This window comes from Cupressus sempervirens, chromosome 6 (assembly GCF_028749045.1).
Source record: "Cupressus sempervirens isolate cs-2001-9-10 chromosome 6, ASM2874904v1, whole genome shotgun sequence".
NCBI classification, from domain to species: domain Eukaryota; kingdom Viridiplantae; phylum Streptophyta; class Pinopsida; order Cupressales; family Cupressaceae; genus Cupressus; species Cupressus sempervirens.
The window spans coordinates 92,585,243-92,610,154 of NC_143123.1; the positions used below are offsets into that span (position 1 = coordinate 92,585,243).

Below are 24,912 nucleotides of genomic sequence, written 5' to 3' on the forward strand. Positions count from 1 at the left end.
TATCGAGGCAATAGCCTACAACACAACAGTAAATTGTAAGTCTCTTAATTTGGAGGTCTTGGGTTCCAGCCTAATCAAGCTTAATAAATAATGATAATTAATCACAATACAGTAATTAATCTTGGCTTCAGCCTCTTACCAAATGAACAAAAAAAAAACATAGAGGGGGTGAGGGGGCGTGAATATTTATGATTATATTAAAAATCTATAGGAACAAAATCCAATTCCAATCAAATTAATTGTTTTGAAAACCCTAAAAAGATACTGTTAAAGAAACAGAGCACCAAGAAATTTACAATTAACAAATTTTCAGTGGTGGATGCAGCATTTGAGGAACTGCCAAGATGCACTAGCTACATTTCATTCACAAAATCCATGCTAGACTTGAGGTACAGAAGCTACACTCAACAAAATCTTTCAAATAAAATAAAAACTTTTTTCAAGATTACAGTTCTATCCTACCAGAGTTCACCATCTCCAAACTATCCATAGACTATCAAAACGATTTTGAAAAAGGCATTACAGCCTACGTACAACTTTTGTTTCAACAAAGCCTGGTAATATCTTTTGCATTCTATTCCACTGCATGTCTTGCACCCATGACAACTCAGAAAACTATCTCCTGATATTATCTTGTGTCACTCATGAATCTAAATTTTGGTTGAAAGGCTATTAAAGGAGTACAATAAAATTCGCTAAAACTGGTTTAGTATCAACTTACATTAAAAAAATCTGAAATACTAACAAGTCTTTTTCGGTGACTAGAATTTATCCCATTCCCCAGCAAGAAATTGCACTACCGTTGGAAGAGTCTCACCTAACCCATCTTTGATTGAATTGAAGGCAACCTCCCAAAGCCATAAGTCAAGGGCAAGAATCAAAGAGAAGAGCAGCAATGCTAGGGTTTGGTATCTATTGAGTTGCCAGCCAATTGTCTTTGCAACTCCATTCAAGTAGGGGGGAAGCTGTTTCTGACCACTTGTCCTCTGATTTTTGATTGACCATGCTGTTTTCCAGGATATTTGAGTAGGTACAAGGTGAAATTCTGTCCGTAAGCGTTCATCCATGTCTGGCATATGCCCACTTCCATATAGTATTGCTATTTTCCGGCAGCCATCATTCATTGCTGCTTGCACCTCTTCTATTACAACTCTGTTCCTTTCCCCAATGATGACAGAATTCTTCACCCACTCAGCTTTTCCTTGATTTAACCTTCAAAATGCATTACAGAATTACTAGAGCTTTGCCAATATATTCAATTCTTTTTATACCCAAAAGAAAAAACAAAAAAATCATGACAAAACAGATGAAATTTCAGCAAGAATAAACCAGAAACAAGTTTTCGATCATTCTCTTTTGTAAACTGAAGTAAGGAGCCTGGTACATACTCTGAAGTTATCTGTTTTGACAAAAAAATTTTCATTGCAGTTGCTAAATCAAGAGAAAACAAAGCTTTCATCTCTGGAGATCTACCAATTGGTGAAGATGAAAATCCACAGACGCTTTCTATTAGAAACATCCCTGCCAGCGGCATAGGGAAAAAACGTGATAACCACAACAGCTTTGATTTCCATGGATCAAGATCTTCTCGATCAAAAATAGACTTTGTGATCTCCTCACTAGAAACGGCTTCTCTTGCCAATTTGAAAATGTTCTCACCTCTTTCGTCCTGAAGATAGAAATACAACAAATGAAAGTAAGCCGCATTTTTCCAGCATTGACCACTATCGCGGTGCTCATAGCATTTATAGCTATTCACATATTGTGCCTTCATTATATGCGACTGAGCAAAAAGACAAGACTGTATGGCTAGAAGAAGTATACAAATAACTAATGAAAAACTTTAGTGTAGTCACACTTCAAGAGTGAAAAATATTACCTGCATCAGCTTGAATGTGTCATAATCAAGATCTGCATGATACCAATTATCTCTCCGATAATCTAGACATTCTAACTGAAAATGTAAACCAAGGATAGAAGCCAATAAACGCTGAAAAAATCCTGTAATATTGATCTTTTGATAGCCAGCTCCTGGCAACCTTTTAGGTGGTATAAAACGTTTTCTTGGATTTCTATTTGACTGCTTAGGATCCTTATTTGTAATCATTTCATATAGGACCCTGTCATAATTTGCAAGTTCTTTCTGAAGGACAGCAAAATACCTGAAAATCAGCAAAAAGATGTGAATATCATGTAAACGAACACAACTTGCAAATAAAGTCAATGCTGATGGATTAACAAACCATCAAATTCAGCCAACATTTTATCAAATTTATTTGCCTTTTGCTAAGTGAAATTTGTGGAGTATGAATTTTTCACAGTTTATACAATTGCTATGAACTGTAAATTGAAAATACAACAAACGCACCCAGTTTTAAATTAAATTTCATATTATGAACAGAAGCAAAAGGAGATTGGGGACTAGCAAAATAAAAATAAAGAAACAGAGGGTCAAAAGGGGAAAAAGTCGATGATGGGAACAGGTGGTGGCAGTCAAATCACATCTAGGAGAAACAGAATGGGGATAGAAATCCCCAAGCACACAAAGGAAATCCAAAAGGATGGCAACTAGGCATAATTGCAGAGAAATTTGGAGCAAATAAAAATGGAATATCAAAGAATGTGGGACTTCAGGAAACTAATTGTGGAAAAAAAGATGCAGAAACCAACAAATGCAGCTTTCAAAACGACCAAAGAACACCAATAATAGTAGTCAGAGAACTAATCAGTACAATCAGATGTAAGATTTAAAACTAGAAAAGCCCTAGCTGGAATTTTGAAGTTGTTGTAGAAATAAGACACCTTGCAAAAGGGTCGCCAAAAAGTGCCTTCAGTTATGAAAAAATTAGGATTATATTTCCAAATTTGCATCCACATAAAGAAATGATCGGAAAAGCATGTATTGGTTAGACTATTTTAATTGCCATCGAAATTGTGAAATCACTTGATTCATGGCAATATTGAACTTATAGACACAATCAAATCCAGAAGGCTATATAACTCTGAACATGGAACATTATTCATAAGTTAGCTTAAGTATTATCACTATGAACAAAACCTCTGGAGCATCGACACATGGATACATGGTAAAATAAATCTCTCCAAAGTTATGAAAAAACACCTTAGCGTCTAATATAAATACTATATTAATATTTAAAACAGATCTCTCCAAACTTCTTTCAACAACTATTAAAATTTTACATGCTTCAGAACCTCAACATCAAATACTAGATTACAGATGTTTGCCCTTAAGGTTGTATCATCTATCCAATGTGCTAGCACCACTTTCTTTTTGCCAATTTGATGTGCTTTCATGCACTGGTAGACCCAATGTAAACAACTGGTCATAAATACTTTTCACAAGGATCTCCTGTGTTGAGTTTACAGTTGAATCCAGGCATTAGTCTTAATATTGTTCTTAATCTTGACTGTGTTTGAATCAATTTATTGTCCATAAACATTACACTTCTAAGTCCCAGCTCTACTGAGCCCAACAGTATCATTGGATTAGTCCAAATTGTCTTCAGGTTAATGTCTCGTCCCTCAGTGGAGGTTCCTACGATGGTTTTATTTCTCTACCTTGTTTCTATCATCCTATATGCCTTAATTCATGTCACCATGCCTGCCAATGTACCCATGCACCTTCTTTCTATTCACTTGTACGCCCAATGGACATGCACCTTCTTTCTATTTCCTTGTGTGTCCACTACCCATTCTTCGCTTGCCATGCATTGCCTTGGTGGTGATGGCAGGTTCAATGTCTTGAGATGGTGATATGGAATGTCCTCGGTGCACCCTAACCCATCCGTGTGGCCAAAGATTCTTTTTCCATGCTTGTGGATTTACTTTTTGTGAGGTGAACTGTTCTAATGTTATTGGAATGGGACCTCAGTGCTTTTAGTACATGTTTGTTTTATCTGCATGTTTTCACCAAGACTGTAAATGCATGGTGTAACGCTCCAACATGGCCTTGGCCATGGTTTTCACTTTGATTCAAAGCAGTTTGACCTGCGTGCCCACCCTTAGCAATTCTAAGGCATTCAACATGTAGACCAGTTCTTATGCTTACAAATTCAAGCAACAACTCTCAAGATGGCACACGTGATGGTTGAGCTACTTTCAGCCATTGTGGAATGTCTTCATGATTTTGATGGTTAAAATGCCAGTGGTTGAGCTACTTGTAGATGTTTTAAACTTTTAAACTGTGTTATGTGCACCCTGTATCTAGTATTCTATTGTTGTGGGCAACAATAAAAATTTAAAAATCCCCAATGCAGATCTTTTGTCATTATGGCTAATGTCATTGGTGACATGTGGAGAAGAGGATGAAGTTGTTATAACTCATGGTGCCATGTGCAATCCATAGACAAGGTTTCTCATAAAATTGGTGACCTCTTGTTTGGGGCTATATTTAATTCAAGGAATGGGCCATAATGGACTTGAAAGAATAACGTAGCAATGTCCCATGCTATTGAAGGTCGTAGAATATGACTGAGTTTCTCTTGTGCAGGGTGAGAAGATTTTTCCTTGTCTTCTTGTACCCTGCATATATATATATATATATTTATATATATATCCAAGAAGGATTCTCCTCTCTCTCTCTCTCTCTGTCTGAATTCTCTATTTGCCAGAACTTATTGATTATGGCAGGTTATAACAAATGATGTAACTTGGCCATGCAGTCATGGACAGAGGATCCACTAAAGGACTGTCAAACCAAGCAGCAAAATTAGACAACTCATTACATGGCAACAAACTCAAGCCAATAAAATTATCTTTATTGATTCATATCAAGAATGAATAACGATCTGCTGCAATGAGCTTCCAACATGCTAAGCCCAACCATTTGATAACAAGAATTTGATAGGTATCATAACAAAATTCTATATCCATACTCTTGTCCCTCTTTTCTCTCTTGCCTTCATGTTTTTTCCAAATGATTTAAGAGTGACTGTATATCACCCTCAAGCCTTGTGAATGATGTCAGCTGACTTCAAGGGTGCACAAGGGCCAATATCTTAATGAAACATGTAGTTGGCCCAAACTTGCATATATACAGACGCGGATACAAATACAGGTACAGTATCAGATATGGATATGACCATTTTTTAGACCCCCAGAATGGATACAGTTGGATATGACATTCATAGAAAGCATACATATTTTGCACAATTTTCTAAGTTTGTACAGGATATTTTCATTACTTTAAAAGCAACAAAGACATGTATTTGCTACATAGATAATTATAAGTTGATTTAAATATTACAATATTAAAACAATGATAGAGTCAAGCTGCAAGATAATCCAAAAAAATGGGTAGCTGAAATAAATAAAAAATATTTTATTCGTCTTCCTAATTTGGTGTAGGTTTTTGTTTGTACTAACGGAAAATAGTTGCACGATTAAAATTTGTTTTTAATTAAGGATGATATTTGTCAAACTTAAAAAACTTAGATCACATAGCATTTGTCATAGTCGGCAAATTATGGATTTTTTGGCATGTGCTGATAGAGACTCTGATGTGTATCCATGCCATATCGTATCTGTATCTGGTACGGATATGGGTGCAGGGATACACATGCCCAAGGAGGGGCAAGGGAAATTCCAGTGGCTCTGAGTTGGCCAAATTTGTAGGAAGAATCCCTGAAATTGAATGTATAAATGTTGATACCATGTGGTGAACACTTAAGAAGCGCCCTTGAGTCTAATGTATCATGTGACAATTCCTTTGTTGCAGCAAACTTTTAAAAGCTACTATAACTTATGAACAGTGAAAATGAGTGTTAGTTTGTTAAAAACTTTAAACCAAATGAGGCTCAAACCAAATTATGAGATTTTGGTTATTAGAATCTTCTCAGAAGTGAAGGACCCATTAACCTATCATGTTCCTTGATTTGAGTAGTATATTTTAGGATAAGAGGGGGTTTTCTGAGATTGTTCAGTCTGATTCAGCAAACTTCAAAATGGTTTAAAATGTTATCAAGGACAAAATGGGGAAAAAGTTCTAAATAATGCTTTTGATTATTTTCTAGTGTCCACCATCCATTGAGGATGGGGGGCAAAGGGCCTAAGTTTGGGGAAGGTCACAGAACAGCATAGGGGGTATCAGGGGGGGTTCTGATATGCATATAGTACTGAAAAAATTAGTTGTGAAAAGACGTGTAAGAAATACATTGCAAATGAATCTTTGGCGAATTAGTAAAATAGCAAAATTGCAAGTACAAAAATATGAATTGTATGTGTCAAATATGACCACCGATGATAAATGATATTTTATGGACAGTGTTATTGTCATTCACCAATGGTTATATGAAACCCTTACACATTAAAATTAACCATATATGAAAATGGAATTGAATAATGAATTGTTGGATAAATGTGACACTAGCACCACATGAATTGCAAACGTGAAAGTACCATAGTTCCAAGAATCACGGCGATTCATGCGATTCACGCGATTCGGCGATTCGATTCAAGCCAAACGATTTTTTGTGAATCGGTGAATCGAATCAGCGATAAAGGGTTTATGAAATAAGTTACTCACTAAATTTCAAGGGTTTTTTAAATTTTCCGATTCATGGCCGATTCACGATTTGATTCGGCCTTGCCGATTTCGATCCGATTCCAATTCTTGTTACTTTGCGTGAAACAACATAAAAACCACAGTTTTTTTTTAGGGTTGACAGGATAATATGACTTCAGTAATAATGTATGTAATAGCAGCTACAAACCCTCACAAATTTTCTATATTAGTTTTGCAACTGATCTGAAAATGTCCTTCAATTAGCCAAAACTATATGTATGTATCTGATTTGCTTGCAATATATCAAAAAAGAGAAATTTTTTAAAAATATGCTTTTTAAATGTCTAGGGACAGGAGACTTTCAGAAGTTGCCAAGATGCTCACTGGACTCCTGAGCATGTTGAGACTCCTAGGTGTCGCCGAGATGTCTCAGGTACTCCCCATCCCCACGTGCTCGAGACATCCTTGTCCCAGAAATGCAGGGCTCGGTGGGGTGAACATGTCCGTGTGTTCCATTGTTGTTTTCCAGGTCTTCAAGTAATGTTTTTGAGAAATGTCCTGTTCTTCATTAGATTTCTCAAGGCTACGTGCATGTATCTTGCCAAGGCTACGTGTGTGTAAAAGAGGAGTCAATGTTCAAAAAAAAGAGTGAGTTTTAATAGAAAATTCAGTCACTTTAGGGTTTCTTATTGCTTTGGGTCTCTCCTCTTGGTTTTACAATTTTCCAAGGACAGCAAAGAGTATAAATGGATTTATGATGGACTTGGGGAAAGGGAATATTGTTTTTTTATGATCTTGTTTTCACTTGATGGGGGAGATATGCATGCCATGTATACAGTTTCCTGTTGCCTCTCTCAATGCTTTGGACAGCTTGACAAGTTTATGATGAGAAGAAGTCATGTAAACTGGTTTGAAGAGTCTTGAAGACCACAAAGTGACAGATTGTTACTTGGCTTTGAAGGTCTAGAATGCCCAAAATACCAAAGCAGCAGCTGTGTTAGTTACTATCGATGAAATAGGATCGCTTAATCTGTTCTGTAACTTGTAAGAGCACTTCTGGATATTTTATGTGTTTTCCAAGTTACTATATGAATGAATATATATGATGATATAAAGAGGCATGCCTCTTGAAGAGACATGTCTCTTTAATACATTAACTTACATTAGTTATAGTTATAACACAATTAATATACCCTCAATATATTATAATGATTATATAAAAAGATATATATATATATATATATATATATATATATATATATATATATATATATATATATATATATATATATATATATATATATATATATATATATATATATGTTAATTATTCCATATAATATTTGTCATATATTACATATCTCGTATATATAATATAATTTATCCGACAAAATTATAACATTAACACTCCCTCTTAATGAAGAAGGATAAAACAAATAGATATGACACCACAGGTAATATTTCAAAAATTATACATATAGGAAACCTTTGATCATAAGATTTCAAGTATATGATATCATATAAGTATTGGCCTATCAGAATATCAACATATGATATTCACCAATTATTATTTGATATCATATTAGGTAACATGAGCATTGGCCTATCAGAACATCAATCAAATGATATTCACCAAGTACTCTGAGTAATGGCCTATCAAAACATCAACAAAAAGATATTCACCAAGTACTCAATGTAGTAATGGCCTATCAAAATATCAACGCAAGATATTCACCAAGTACCTAAAATATATCTATACAAACAACTCGTAGATAGTTAAATTAATAACATCTAATGCCTAGTTGTTGATTTATAAGATAAAGCCTTTCATGATTTATTTCAACATTTATTTCAACAACATTTCATCATGACAGAAGTTATCGTAAGGTCGTCACCTTTCAATAACTTCTCCTAATACAAGTGATAATCATTTAGAAGTCGTCACTTATTCATGATGTACACAGGGGACAAGCTCATATTTGCATGACATCAAAAGTTTGCATGAAATCTCCATGAATACTGTCATGTGGTGTTGTCACAACATTCACCATAAAACATATCAGAGAATAAGTTTTCTCCCTCATCATTTGATATCAACTTTTCTGACCTCTTAGCACAATGTTCTCCCCGATGAAGTGTTAGACTTCCTCTGAATCTGTTATCATCCTTCTAACCTCTTGGTAGCAAGTCATGTCATGCTTCCCTAGTTCAATGGGTATCCTGATAGCATAAGGCCTTCCAACCTACATACATGAGACTTTATCCCATGAATCATAGTCCTTTAGCTATTATAGTTTCTGACTAGTGAAGAATCCATCAACAAGATCTACTCCTAAACCAAGATCATCAAAAGTTTGATTGAAGCATTTATTTTCTGCTCACTCTCTTTCTCCTAGGCTACCTCTAATGAACTGTTAGACTCCCTCTCATAATCATAATCATCAAGCATATTTTCTTCAAAAGCCTCACATTATTCAACATAATCATAAGATGATTAATGAATCACAGCTTCTTTGGAGCTACTATCATAAGATTGAGTTTGTATAATATTGGGAGCATGCCTAATGTTCCAATCTTCTTTCCTGCAAGGACATCCTCAGAGACAAAGGAAAAGATTAAGGCAAATAACTCTTATAGTATGCATAATACTACAATTAAAAAAAAAGGCTATAATGAGCAGATAAATTTAAAACTCAAGGATAAGAAATACTTATCTGCACATCAAGGTCCATTAATGCAGAAATTTCATTGTTAGATTATATGAGAATCGAACATCTCTCTTCTAAAGATGGTTTAAGTGGCGATGTAACATTGATTATTATTCCCCCCCCGGCAATGTAAAATTCTCACTCTTATATCGTTGACCAATTTCGCATCACATAAATTATGGAAAACCTTTGCAATCTGCTGAGACTCCAAATAATATCTATGAATTCATTATCAAAGAAGCTTCATTGATCGGTTACAGTTAAGATCAAATTACTTGATGTTATATGATGTTATCAATTAATAATATATTTTTCATATGATCATTCCTCCTTATTGCTCTAGAAAATTTCTTCTTAAACATCATAAGTTGATGTTCTAATGTTCCTATGAACTCATTATCAAGGAGTCTTCAATGACTGGTTGCGCTTGGGGCCCCCTTTAGTGATGTTGGTATGCTGTTAATAATGCTTAACATTATTTGTTTCATATAGCCATTTATTTCTCCAAAAGGATATATTGCTAAAACAGTCTCTCTAAAGTCATTCTGACATACCAATTGTATATGACATGTCCTTTATAGAATAGTTCTCGCATTCAATATTTACTTAATAAACATATATATCATGAAATACCCTTCATACGGGATTATTCACTGGCATGATGAATATTAAGATTTTGCCCTTATAAGCAATTCCAGTCAAAGGAATGATCATTTTCATTCGTAAGTCTCCCATGAAATTCATTCTACACCATCCCTAACTTGGAATATAAATTATTAAACAGTGGGTCTTACCTTTTATCCTTCAAAATGTTCGAGAAGTGATTTTACTTTGGCTTTCAAATATCATCTTTCATTATCTTCATGTGTAAAACTACTGATTGTGTCTTCAATTATATTTCCTATTTACATTCATACTGTGAAACCACTTACACGCTAATTTTTATTCCTAAGACTTCTCAATATACCTTCATGGTGGCCCATAAGTATAATCTTCGATGATTATAACTCCATATCCTCCCATTCAAAGGTTTGCATCTCAAACACAATCATTTCAACATTTTGCAATGGTTACTGTAACTTGAGATTATAATATCGCTGCATCATTATGATAAAGTATCTGATTTGGAATCATCAGCATGACTAAGCATCCACAACCTTCAGTTTGACTTTGATTATGAATGGTTATGACTCCGTTGATTCTGTGATTATCCCCCATTGTTTCTTGAAAACGTCTATCTCTTGTTTCATCATGTTTCTTGTTTCTTGAAAATGATATCCCTATTCAGCTTGTATCAATTCTGACATGTGTCAGTTCCATGTATTAACACGATGTACTAGTGCAGATTCTCTGAAATTTCTTTGCATTTTAGACTTCTTAGATGATTTCTTGCCTATAAAGATCTGACTGCCTTCTGGGCTCTATATCTTCTGCTTATGTATACGCGCCACTGGATTGATGCCATCTCTCATTCTTGAGTGCTGAATTTGGAGACAACTCCCACCTGATGTGATCACTATCTTTAATGACCATAGCAGGGATAAAATCTGATGGCGACAGTGAAGGCAGAAGTCATGTTTAATCTCTGGTGCTGACATGCATCAGTTGAGGTGGGAGATGGAAACCTAGTACATATGAAAGGCAGAGGTTGGGCTTCCAATTTTAGAAATCATTTGTTACTGTCTAAATATTCCAACTCACATATTCTGACTCTCTTGTTCATCTCTCCATTTTTAATTTACTCGCATAATCATTTTACTTATTGAAGATTCCATTTTATTTCAGGCTCTATCCATTGTTATGCTCATTGAATGTTTGACAAGGGCTAATGCAATATTTGGTTCACAACATGCGAAGAATAGCCAGATCTTTGAGTCCATTCATTTATCAAGAGAGCCTGATTCTAATTGTTGTGCTTTGTCAGTTTTTCTGTTGTGTTTAACCTCGTTTATTAACACAAATTTTGTCTTTGACAGTCACAGGATAATAAAGTTTGGTATTTGCAATTTTCAGATGACAGGAAGTCAGCATCAAAAATTGCACTATAATGGTAGAAACTATAACTTAACTCCCTATTTATTATTTTCTGCAAATCTAATAACATTGTCATGCATTCCTGCAATCCATCATCTCAATGGTGGTTTAGAGTGGGCACCTATATGGAGCAACTTCCTGGCTGATGAACTCATCGACAACAGTAATTCTAGTTTCTATTAGGTTGCCCATTACAGAAACACACACGACTCTGACTTGTGTCCTTATATATTGCTGAGACACATGGAAAGCGTGCTGGCAGGTTGGAATAAATTCCAAACAAAATTCTGTTCAGCATCGTAACATTCAAATACATCTACCGAACTGATGTAATGATACCAAGCTTAACAACAACCAACAGAACCATTTCTATGGATACCAAACTTTATATTAAGACGTGAACTGTTTTTAATCAGCAGGTTTTATTCTCATTCCAACCACATCCAAACTTTCTTTCTTTTTTTCAGGATCATCTGCAATTTTTACAATACTCAAGCTGGCTGATTTGAAGGATTTGTAATTTGATGACAATAATCAGAAGCACTTCTCCATTTCATGACATCCATGGCCACCATCTGTATATGTATATCTATATATATATATTATCAAAGTGCATATGAGATTTGATGATTTCAAATCAGTAGCCATTCACAAAAAATGTTTGGATTAGCTGTCCAGTCGCAAATTATTCTCAGCTATACAAAATATATCCCGATCATATTTTCCGAATACCACAATCTCCACTAATCAATGGCCATCAAATATAAAGAAAATCTCCTCTGTTATTAGCAGTGATCTTCAAGAATGGTTGTTTTAATGATTTTCCTTTTTAGCAGTTGCTGTATTTACATTAACCGAGAAAGCCACTACTTCCCTGTCAAGAACCCTTGATTTCTTTACATTTCTATTTGTCAACAGTATGACGAACTTTATTCCTTCCATATGCTGTTAAATTCATTGTGTCAACCATATATGAGCATTATGTCTAGAAGATGTCTCTCCGTCCCTATGTGTCCTTTCCAGCAAGAGAATGGTGCCAACACAGCCGACTGAACTTGTTCAACAAAAGAGCAATGCACACCCCGATGTAACTCTGCATTTGTAGTGATGACAATGCCCTTTGATTAAGTTAGTTTTGAACGATTGCCAAAGTACAGAAAGTAATAATTTAGTTTTGAATGATTGCCCAAGTACAGAAAGTAATAATAATGTGCAGAGGATTCCAAAGAAAGTGTGGTATGCCGTGTCGTTGAGATTGAAATTCGACATAAACTTGGTTGGAATTTATATTAATAGATTTCATTCGGCTGACAAGATACGACATATGTAACTTCCAAGTTGTCATTGTTTAAAGATTGAATAGTATCTAAATAATCTTCAGCCTGCAGCTAGATAAATTAGAGATTGGAGTTGATTTAGATCTCTCCCTATCCGATATTAACAACGCCTACATTCTATTTCTTCTATCTGAGTATTCAGGTCTTTAGGATCTTCCTTAAGCGGTAAAGTTTTCTTCAAAGGAACCTGGCTCTGATACCATGTTGATGAAATAGGATCGATTAATCTGTTTTGTAACTTGTAATAGCACTTCTGGATATTTTATGTGTTTTCCAAGTTACTATACGAATGAATATATATGATGATATAAAGAGACATGTCTCTTTAATACATTAACTTACATTAGTTATAGTTATAACACAATTAAAATACCCTCAATATATTATAATGAGAATATATATATATATATATATATATCACTCTTAATATAAGTTAATTATTCCATATATAATATTTGTCATATATTATATATCTCATATATATAATATAAATTATCCAACAGAATTATAACATTAACAGTTACAGACAACAAAGTCAGTCTCTTATAACACCATGGATTCACCTGATGAGGATAACACAGCAGCAGAATATTTGGGAAAGATTACAATTCCATCGACTCTAATTGAAAACAGCTCAGATGATAACTTGAAGAAAGTTCTGAGCAATGGGGAAATGGTAACTATTAATTTTGACTGGAGGAAGTCCCTTCCATACCCTCATGACTGCATCAAGTATGAATTTTGGACAAACAACAATGATGAATGTGGGCCAAAATATGAAGGTCGAGTTTATTTTGTAAAGAATTTTAAAGGAGTGGCACAGATGCTTGAGAAAGGGGGTTATACTTTGTTAATTTGTTTACTCCTCACTACATGATATGGTACTGCCCAGATCCTTTGTTTTGACCAAGCAATGTAAATCCCAATGCATCAATCATGGAAAGTCATGTGCCCCTGATCCAGAAAATGACTTGAGCCAAGGTTACGAAGGTAAAAATGTGGTAATTGAAAACCTGAGCCAATTGTGTGTCTTTAAAGTTGCTACAGACAATAGAAATCTGTGGGTTTGGAGGCATCATGTCACTGACTTCCACAATATATGTTCAATGTAGCAGAACAAAATATAACAAGAAATGTACAGAGAAAATTATCAACCCTTTAGAACTGGATAGTTACAAAATCAAGGATTGTGTGAGTTAAAAACTCAGTGATTGCGTGGGAGATCCCAAAGCAGATACAGAGAACATTTTTTTGAAATCAGAGCAAGATGTTTAGGTTGGACATGGTTCTCAAGGGATTTCACAACATTGTCCACTCGAGTCATTAACATACATTATAGAGTAAGTTGGATAAAAATGCTGTCATGAAAGCAATTTGTGCAGGCTTGAAGAAACCACTAAGCCAGTAGCTTGGTTGAGTTAAGGTCAGCTCCCCTTCAATGAATATAGACAGAAGTGTGTGAAAAATAATGGTGGGTGCTGGTAAGATACAAAGGCAAATATCACTGCTTGTAAGGTACATTTCAGGGTGGAGTATGCGAGTACCATATTGTTGATGGTATGGAATTTCAGGGTGATGGATACAGTGATTGTGAAGCTTCTGTAAAAGGACAATGAAAGATTGATTACGATGGTTGCTGCCATGAAACAAAGAATGACGAGACATATTCTTCTTGTCATAATCACATTCTAAAGCGTGCCAACATCCTCCTGGATTTGGTATTAAGAAAAGTGAAGCCATTGATGAATGCACAGAAAGATTAGTATGCCAAAGCGCAGACTGCTGCTGCAAGAGTACATGGGGTAGCTATGACTGCAATTGTGAAGCTGTTCATCTGTACATAAGAGAGCATGAAACATGTATAAGTATGCTGTCAGCCCTATGAATATTTGGATGGACTGCTGTATTGGTTATTTTATTAGCTTTGGGTGCCACTTTCATTCATACATGGATTCAAAAATAGGTGCAATCATGGCACAGTACATGCAATCGGATGGCCAAGAAAATGTCCCAATACAGCTCCTTCGGATGCATTATAAATTGGGAAGTCAAAGTTGCTGCATGTTTGTCAAAAACAGTTTTCCTTTGGTGTTTTCTTAACTTTTGCTTTCAAAAGAAATCCTTAGATTTGGTGAGCATAATGTGGAAATATGTATAAAGAGTGGTAAGTTCAGACTTTTCCAACTTGATGGCCAACAGATGAAACTTTCACTCAATCATTCTCTGAAGCTGTTCGATCATATGTGCATCAGTCTTGGAGCAATTATGAGTGGTTAGATATATGTTGAAGATAAGTTTTACCAACCCTCATCCATATGTCACCAAAGCATTCTTTTCAGCAATCAAAGAAGATGGAGACTTTTCCCAGCGCTCAAAAAAAAGGTGGCTTAGCAACCAAGATTGATGATTGCGAAGCTTTAGGAGGCTGTTGTAGCAATATACTATACCACAGTCTCTCTTTTGGGCACTCAGCTTCTTTTAGCCAAGACCTGTAGCTGACACTAGCTCCTGTCTCAGCAGAGTATTGTTTAGTAACACACAGACCAGTCATTTTTTATTGAGAATAGTGACGATTTGCGATTTACATCTTTTCAAAGCAACAGTACGACATCTTCAAACGGTTACTGCTGTTATAGCAATTTTTTTCAATAAAATTCTGTGGATTTGCTTTCGCATCCCTCTGTTTTTTGTGTGTATCATGATTATGGATGACCTTTTCTTATGATTTTCATAAATCTTTAAGTTTTTTGGTCTCATCCCAGCAACTTGAACAGAAGACACATATTTTGCAGGTTGTAAGATGTGCAATGAACATGAATGGTCCAATTTTGTGCAAAATTATGTCTTCCTTCTCCAAACTGTGAAAACTTAAGTCCCCTTATGAAACATTGATGTAGAAAATATGCAAGATAATTCAGCTATGTGAAGAAACAGCTAAGTTTTTGATAATTTGTTAGCAAGAAACAGTAGTATGATACTATGATCCTAATGTTAGTTTGGTACATCACCATAATGTTAGTTTCAGTAGCATTCCCCTCCCTTTCCTCAGAGAATGTAGAGTAGGAAATAGATTAGTTTCAGCTCTCCAAAGCTACAAATAGAGAACCAGCTTTACAACTGGAGATTAATCTCTACCAAACAAATCCCTCACTCTGAGAGATCACCCCATGTTTCATGGAATAGCTGAGTAGAAAACTCAGTGCGGGTACAAATTTGTGTAATAACTGGACCATTGCAGAACCTATATAGCAAACCATGAGGTGATATATACAACTACAGTTAAATACAGCAGGATATGTTTGCACTACATGATGACAAGAAACCTGCGAAAAAGAGCTGAAAGCATAATATTTTTGGTTGATGCAAGTTCACTCTTACACCCTAGGATGTCGTTGTTTCAAACATAAAGGGTTGTTTGAAAAGTGATTCCCTCACTTTTCAATGGCTAGTGGGAAACCAAGATGGTCTACCTCAACCCTAGAAATTCAGCTTGAATCTATTTTTGGCCAATCTTTCAACTTTACCATATACTGCTCTTGCAACCTGTTCTTCGTACTTCCGACCCTACCATCCATAATGTCCTCAACCTCCTATTATGCTTTGACATCCTTTATTGATATTGACTATGTGATGTCCCAGCCTAAATGTTGCAGTGGTGCTGATTCTGGTTTGGTGTCTACCCCACATTGAGACCCACCCACGATCAATCAGCCATGTGTCCACATGGGGATAGTCTTGTGCTGGTACTTTGGTGGCAGAAAACCCCACACAACACTAGTTGATGTCGTTCATTATCAGTCCAAACTTTTGGTATAGTGGATGCCTTGCTTGGTATCAAAGTCAAGGTCTTGAGGTTAAGCCCTTTAGAGCATGATAGGCTATGATGTCCTAGCCTAAATGTTATGGTTGTGCGAGTTCTAGTTGGGTGTATACCCAAAGTTAAGATCCACCCATGATTGGGCAGCCATGTGTCCAGGAAGAGTTGGCCTCTGTTGGCAATATAGTGGGATGAAAATGCCACTCTTGAGTCTTAACGCTAGTGGAAAATATTCACCATCAGTCCAAACTTTTGTTACAGTGGTTGTCTTGCTTAGTATCAGAGTTGAGGTCTCGAGCTCAAGCCTATAGAGTATGATGGGCTATTATGTTCAACCGAAATGCTACAATGGCATGTACCCAAGGTTGAGACCCACCCACAATTGGTCAGACATGTGTCCACAAGGGAGTTGGCATGTACTAGCATGCTGGTGGAATGAAAATTCCCTCTTAATGCTAGTGGGTATCATTCTCCCATCAGTCCAAGAATTTGCCAGAGTGGTTGCCTTGCTTGGTATCAGAGTCAAGTCTCAAGGTTGATCCTTGTGGAGAGTGATGACTTTTTATTTCCCAGCCTAAATGTTGTGGCGGTTCGTATTTCAGTTGGAGGTGTACCCATGGCCATGATCAGACAACCATGTGTCCATGAGGGGGTTGGCCTGTGCTGGAAAATTGGTGAGACAAAAACCCCACTCTTAATGCTAGTGGGTACCATTCCCCATTAATCTAGGATTTTGGCATAGCGGTTGCCTTACTTGGTACCACTGAAATAAACTTCCTAATTACCAACAATATAAACTTGGACAAATAACCAACATACTACAAAAGGACTTGTGATTAAACAATGGTCCAGAACTTATCAAATATGTTGGCATAGTAAAATTTATGATATAGATAGTGCTCTAAGGCTCAAATATTATAATACAAAAATAGATATCAAGTTATGCATAACATGACACAAATTCTATCACAACTTAAAGATTAGCAACATTGTACCATGTATAGACTATTCCCTTCCAGTATTAATCAGACATTTTAATTGACATATCACTGACAAGATGAGCTCTCATGAAACAAATATGAAAAAAGCCTCATACTTGCATCTCCTTTGTATCATACCCTTACCATCTTTAGTGAGTTAGGATGATTGTTTGTTGAAGTGTTGCATTGCAAAGTGCCAGTGATTAGCAAAAGCCAATCTGCATCAAACCCATGTTTAGTAGGAACAATAGGCACCCTTAGCTAGTCTTCACTCCCAGCATATTAGTTATTTTGGTGTACTGTTACTTCTTTCGCCACAATGATGGAACTTCCACCTTGTGTTCATCGGAATCTCACAATTGATAAGCTTCCTACCATCTAGGAGCATGCAACAAGTCTATGATGATCATTGAGCTTTGAGTGCACTACCATCTCCGATAACTACTGCAACGAATCAACCCTATAGGAATTTGTGAACTAGATCATACTGGTGGCTAGCAAAGGAAGAATCACTAAACCTAGCAACTGACAATATAGATAGCAGAGATCTTTGTCCTGCAGCAGTTTGAGATTGTAAATGCCTTGAAAAGCTGCAGCTAACAACATATATACAAAGCAATGGGTTTGTTGAGGCCCAAGGGATTACCACCATATGTTTCTTTAGCGCCTATTTCTAACCAAAAATTTCTTTATTGATTTATTTATTTAATGACCATCCAAACTCCTCCCAGATCCGACCAAATAACTTAATAAAATAAAAATTTCAGATAATCAAAAATTTTAATTATTAAATATCAAGGCCTACTAATAAAGTAATTTTGAAGGTCATCACAAACCTCTCGACCGTTATTGTTTGTCCTCAAGCAATGTCAAGATGGGATGTTAAAAATATCAACTGAAGAATTTCTCAGGATAAGAAGATGAATGTGGAGCAACTTCTAATTAAAATTGACATTTTTGTAATTGAATTTACCAATAGTCAGATTTAGAATAAACAAAAGGAGGCTATAATGTCTCATTGGGATGAAAAAATGATAGGACAGTGGACTGGTCTAAAATTACCCCCCTTTATAGGAGCGGGGGGTGGGCGGGACTTATAAAAACAAACGAGAGATGTGCCAATGGAAATCACCCAAGGAGGGTTGATTTAAACTCAATTTTGACAGAACTTCAAGAGGGAATCCGGGCAGAGCAGGCATTGGTTGTAGTATCCATAACTCAAAAGGCATGGAGATATCAAAGTTAACAAGATATATAGGAATAGAAACTAATAACTAGGCAGAATTAACAGCTTTAGTTGAAGGACTAGAGCTGTGTAAAACTCTTGGTTACAAGAATGTAGAGGTTGAAGGAGATTTTGCACTTATAATAAATGCTATAAGGAAAGGATCCTTCATTAATTGAAGATTGGACTATATTTTATCTAGAGCCCTCTCACCATGTCACACCTTTGACAAGAACAAAGAGCGGATGAATTAGCTACATAGGTATAGAAATACGTCAGACGTAATAAGTCAAAACTTCAATATAGGGACTCCATCTAAATTAGGGATGGTTTAGACTTTTAGAATTTCAATCATAGTTTACATCTCATTATCCCGAGGAAGATTCAGGGGTTTTTCTTTAGATTTGACGCACTGCCTACATCTTGCATCCCAAGACAATATGATTGGATAAACAGATTCGTTGTGGAAGATGGTGTTGGAGCTTAGGAATATGAGTTCGAGGTGAATTTGGAGGTTATGGAATCATCCAATTTGTAGTAGGGTTACATAGGTTTATTACTGTTGTATTTTTATGTGACTAATCTGGCAAAACACCCTTCGATGTGACAAAATGATAATCATGTTGCTTTAGATACGTTTTGTTAGCTAAGGAATTACTTCTTTGCTCTATTAGCTGTATTTTCTAATGATTTAGATGCATATTTGATTTTTGTTTAAGAAAATGCTTTTATCACCTTACATTTTGTTTCTATGCCCTTTCTATATTAATGTTTCGTGACTTTCCAGAGCTGTAACCTTAACATAAGAGCATATAGAGCATCACGCATACTACTATTACCCTAAAGTCCACCCATCAGACTTAGTGGCAGCATTCTTTCCTGTGTGGGTTTGAATAGGTCAAAAGCCAAATCAGACCCACAAGCTGCCACCAAACCTAACAGAATTGATGCTAATGGAACAAGCAATGTTCACCATTGAACCATACTACCTTAAAGGAGAACAGAGAAAACATGTTTGTATAGTTATGATTGTGGAATAAGAATGTGATCCATGCCAAAAACCAAGGGAGGTGAAAAGAATGCAACCTGTAGAGTCCCAATTTTAGCTCACCATGGTTTGTGGGTTGGTCTAGCCTATCGTTGGCCCTTATAGACTACAGCCAATTCCCATCCCAAAGGACAAGATTGTTCAGGATTTCTCTTTGTTTGATTCAGTTTGACACACTTACTATTTATTGTAAGTGTCTATTTTAGGGAAGTAAGGATTTCTATTAATAGAAGAGCTCTTGAACAGGCTATATTGCAATGTGAGCACCAACACTTTTGTCTTGAGCAATTATTCTGAGACTAGCTATTTATAGTAAGTCATATATGCGTAGTTACTATTTTTGGCAGGGGTACCTTGTCATGGCATATGCAATAGTCCTCTTGACCTCCAGTTGACTCAGTGGTTTTAAATTCAATGGCACAAGCTCATGTTATTAAATTATTAATAAAGCAAACTTTATTAATAATTATTAATTTATTATAAAGTCAAATAATAAAATAATAGAGTAAATGGGGCCAAGTTGTGTAATTGCTAACATTTAATGACATGATTCAAAAATGCTCCCGTTTAATGATATAAACAAAGGTCAATGCCATTTGTAAAAAAAAAATTATAATGTAAAAAGCAAATGCCAAAAATCAAACCAAGTGAACTATAGTACAAAAGCCTCCTCCAGGAAATCAATTTCCTTATGTGATGATTGTTTTTAACTTGGTTTTGATTTTGTTGTAAGGAATTGTGAAGAGACCACGGTTTTTGCAATTTATCTGCATTGGAGGGCAAAAATTCTTCAATATTTTCAGCAATTTGAAATGGTGAAAGGTCTGTTGAATTTTGCATACAAATGATGGCTCCATCCAGGAGACACAATTGTGCTTCAATTCAATGTTCAGGGAGTTTATTGAATAATGGTAGATAACTGTTATTAGCAACCAGTGATAAAGAAGCGCAGCATTTGGACATAGTTTGTGAGGTTTTTGAAGCAGCTGACTCATATATACAATTTGCGTGAGCCTTTTAGGCATGGCATTAGGGCTCTTGATCTGATCACTTGGCACTTTCGATTAAAATTCACCTCTTGATTTGGGCAGCTGGGAAAGTATTATCAATGAATGGTGATTTTGAAGCATTCCACAAAATTCCCTGGATGCTGCTAATAGGAGCAATAATGGTAGGGGCAGCCAAACTTCTGATATCCAGTTTCTTGTTTTGCTGATATATATTTTAGTTAACTTCTATATTCTGAATTGTAAAAGTTAAAGCAACAAGCATACTGAATGTAAATAATATGGATATAGTATACAGCAAGACATTGTCACTACCCCCATTTCGCAATTGCATTTAAAACGGGAGTATGACTACTTTAGTACAGGATTTCCAGTTTCCTTGTACTTCCTAGTTTGATGTTTCGAAGATGTATCCATGAACTCTATGCTTTGATAGATGTATCAGCTTGTTAAACTATTTTAAAATAAGAAAAGAATTCCAGCAAACTCCTACATGCAGCATCTAGTAGTCAGGTTCCTTTAATTGCTGCAAGTACAGTTTCAATATCAATAATTGCATTTGTATGTCAATTATTATTTATCAATGAAATAAGATGTTTCTGTTCCAATCGTTAGTATTTGGAGTTTGCTCTATGCATTGCCAGTTATTTTCAAAAACTCATAAAAAGCATCAAACTTCAAAATAGAAAAGAATATACAAAACAGTGTGAAAACTTCAAAAAACTGGTCAAATGTTTGAGAGGATAGAGATTGAGCAAGCAGGATCATCACACAACCCATGCTTACCCCCACACAGCATTTAAGGAAATTTGTTATCTAAAAATTTAGCTTAGTAAACAGAAAAAAATGCGGTCCAAAAGGATTTGAGGAGGATAAAGAACTTCTTACGATCTTTGGGATGGGTGTAGGAAAGCAAAGTTGAGGGACTGGTAGACCATGAAAATCCTTTTTGGTTTGTTGGCCGTGTCTTGTCCTCTATGGTTGTGAGGTTTGAGGAAGTAGCCCATCAGACCACAAATAGAGACAGTAAGAGAGAGTTCAAAAACATCTAATCACTACCAGTTTCAAAGACAAATCAATGGAATCTACGTTTTGCCATTGTTTGACAATACAATCAGACTGAAAACTTAAAAATCTCCATAAATGTATGAAATGGCATCATTTTATCATTATATTTTTATTCCTATTAAAAATTTATCACTTTTAGTTTGTACCAAGCAATGCATTGCGGCCCTATGAATAAAAAAGGTAGAAAACATGCATAAGCATTGCTAGCCCAAAATAGTTTTGCAAGAGGAATTAATGCATAGGAAGAAGACTTGGAGGAAGCAAAACAGAAGATGGACATATAGAACATTAATTTGTAAGAATATTATGAACTAAAAAGGAGAAAGAAAGTGGTTGTTACAAAAATTGAGAATTGTCATGTGGATAACACAGATTACACAAAAAAATGCACTTTCTTAAAGGAGTTGGTATTAGAAAAATTCAGGACGATCATGTGACCAATGCAGATTTGACAAAAAAGTGCTCTATGTCGAAGAATTAACCCCACATGGAAAAATGAGGAAAATGTCTAGTTGAAACCTGCAATTAAAGGATATCAATTCTCTCTAGAAACCCCCAGATACTAGTGCTGATGCATTCTGGTTCTCAGATGGATGCCTTTGGATTCTCCCCGGATGCACCTAGGAAGCGCCACCCAGGCCTGTGGACTCTTGCAGAGACGCCTTTTGGGGCATCCTGTTGGTCCATGGATTCCCCTGAACTGTAAGGCTTTGATTATGAGGGCTTCACCTTATAATTTGAGGTTACCCATGTAAAGAGTTCTATTTCTGGCCAAGCCAAATGGCATGCCACAAATTCTTCTCTTAGGTTTGGAGATACTTTTCTAAGAATGTATATGTGATGGCTGCGGAGAATTCAACATGCTGTAATGTCTGTATGTAACTTTGTGCATTTTATTTAATCTTTTCTATTTCTTGGCAACAATCTTTGACCATGTTGCGGAGTTCTGGAGTTGTTGATTTAAATATTTCTACTGTCTAGTCAAAAGCAAGTCCTGAGGCCAGATCAAGAAAGTTACAAGTTGACTGTATACCTGGGCAGTCAAGTTTACCCAAATGAACTGTGTTATCATTGTTTGGAGATGCAGGAAGGCATCCCAACCGTCTGATCAAAAATAGACTTTCTATCTGATTTATGCATGTCAGGTGTAGTTTTCAAATGTTATTTCTGAATGTTTTGAGCTGTCCCAACAATTCTAATTGTGGAGCTTTCCATTCCAAGGTGAGGAATTGTCTTTTGCCGCTAACCCATTACTTGTGAAAAGATGTGGCTGAAGTCTTTGTCCTTCAAAATGTATTAATGCCCAGGCTTGTTGGGCTTTTAAGGCCTAGTTTAGGTAGCTGAGGTACTTGAACTTTTTGATTCCAAGCCCACAACCAAATGATTTAGTTTTTTATATTTCTTGCATTTCTTTGTATATTGTATATATCCAAACACATCCAAAATCTAATAATAAAAATAAAAATCTTGTATCCGCATCTGCATTGGCAACTTAAAATAAAAGATTAAACTTTTAATCATGCACTTGATACTTGATACCAGGTTCTCATCATCTTAGATGCAAAACAAATAGATGGACAGGCCCGAGGAAGTGTGGGAAAATGAACTTATCTTTTATAGTAAAGGAATAGTTGAAATCAAATGACACTTCATCAATGACTGTGCAGCTTATATCAGTTTGAAAACAACTTGAAGATGGACAATTTGATCAATAACTGCTGTTTGTAAGGATATTCATATTTAGTTTGAAAACAACTTAAAGATGGACAGTTTGAAAGCCATTTGAGGAGACAATATTTCACAAAAAAATGATATTCGTAATGAAAAGAGCTGGCATCCAAAGAAAATTGACTTTGTGTTAACGATAATAGATTTCCTTAATTGTTGCTTCTAGATTGTGTGTACATTTTTGCATTGACTTTGTGTCTTTTGAATCCCTTCAAAAGCTGTCTCATTAGATTATTTTCATGCTTACCCCACATGGACTTCAAAGCCTCCCAAATAACTAAATTTAATCTGGAATAAACACAAATAGAGAATAACTGCCAAGCCCGTTGCATAGGAAAAGACCAAAAACAAAATCAAGCTCAAAAATTACTCTTTATCAGCAATGTGAACAGCAGCTACCAAATCAACCTGCAGAGAAATGAAACCATATTAGGGGTCCTAACAAATTTCAGATATTATTATTCCAAATATACAACAACCGAAACGAAATTATATTTTCACAATGAACTGAAACGGCGAATTACGTTTTCAAATATGAAAATCAAACTGATTTACACAAGAATGATGATTCTTTCACCTGGACTCCGGGCTGCAGAATCGACCACGGAAATTTTTTGCGGTACCTAACAACGGCAGTCTGCAAATCGTCTCCGTCGACTTCATTTTTACGGACCCTTGTAAAATCTGCTATAGAATCAAATTTTGGAATCTCTCCGATGTAAGTATATATTCCATTTTTATCTTCAGTTGATTCAAACCAATTCCAGAATGCTTTTACCACAGGCAATTTACGGCCTAAATTTCTATCCTTGCTCAGACGCAGGCAACTATTCTTTGCATTGAAATACTTATTGCTCTTGTTTGATGATTTTGCGCAGCGGCAGGTCAGGGGGTCGAGTCCCAGCGAATTCACAGAATGCTTGTTAATCAGCAGCAAGCTTGCATTGAAGCTAACTATGCAGGTCATCTTCAAGCGCTTTTCTGCTTATTCGTGTAAATCGCTATGCACATCCTGGCATTTGCAGGACTCGTAAAATATCTTCGCTTCTGCCATTTTTTTTGGTTTGTTTAATTGTTTTTAAGCATACTCTTGTTTTGCTCTTGAGTGAAACGCCATTATCCTGAAATAGAATTATTGTGGCCATGATTATTATACCGGATCAATTTTCCTATGGGAAGGGAAAGGGAATTACTTTCATTTATGCAAATGAGTTTTATTAGTGTTCTAAACTGGTGTTAATTTGTGTTCTAATTCGGTGTATATATTTTTTGAGGATTCAAATTTGTGGTTATTAGTTTTTGTGGTAGGAATTATAAGCAAGAACATTTTTAATTGGCAATTAAAATATACTAGTACTTGCATCTTTGAAGGGTGTAAGGTTTACGTTGATAGTGTTATATATATCATATAGTATTTTGTGTTGGAACATTTGATGG

At 35.7% G+C, this 24,912-nt stretch overlaps 1 protein-coding gene and 1 pseudogene across 1 annotated transcript; one reads left to right on the forward strand and one right to left on the reverse strand.

The window, feature by feature from the left end:
* Window positions 1-399: 399 nt before the first annotated feature.
* On the reverse strand, window positions 400-24,549 carry LOC149551352 (uncharacterized). The gene is made up of 5 exons (XM_089786888.1): window positions 24,053-24,549; window positions 23,846-23,883; window positions 1,880-2,162; window positions 1,389-1,669; window positions 400-1,212 (listed from the first exon to the last, which is right to left on the reverse strand). The coding sequence occupies exons 1-5, from the start codon at window positions 24,440-24,442 to the stop codon at window positions 762-764; spliced, it is 1,443 nt and encodes a 480-aa protein (XP_089643014.1). The 5' UTR covers window positions 24,443-24,549; the 3' UTR covers window positions 400-761.
* LOC149551353 (vacuolar-sorting receptor 1 pseudogene) lies at window positions 13,156-14,487 on the forward strand (annotated as a pseudogene).
* Window positions 24,550-24,912: the final 363 nt, after the last annotated feature.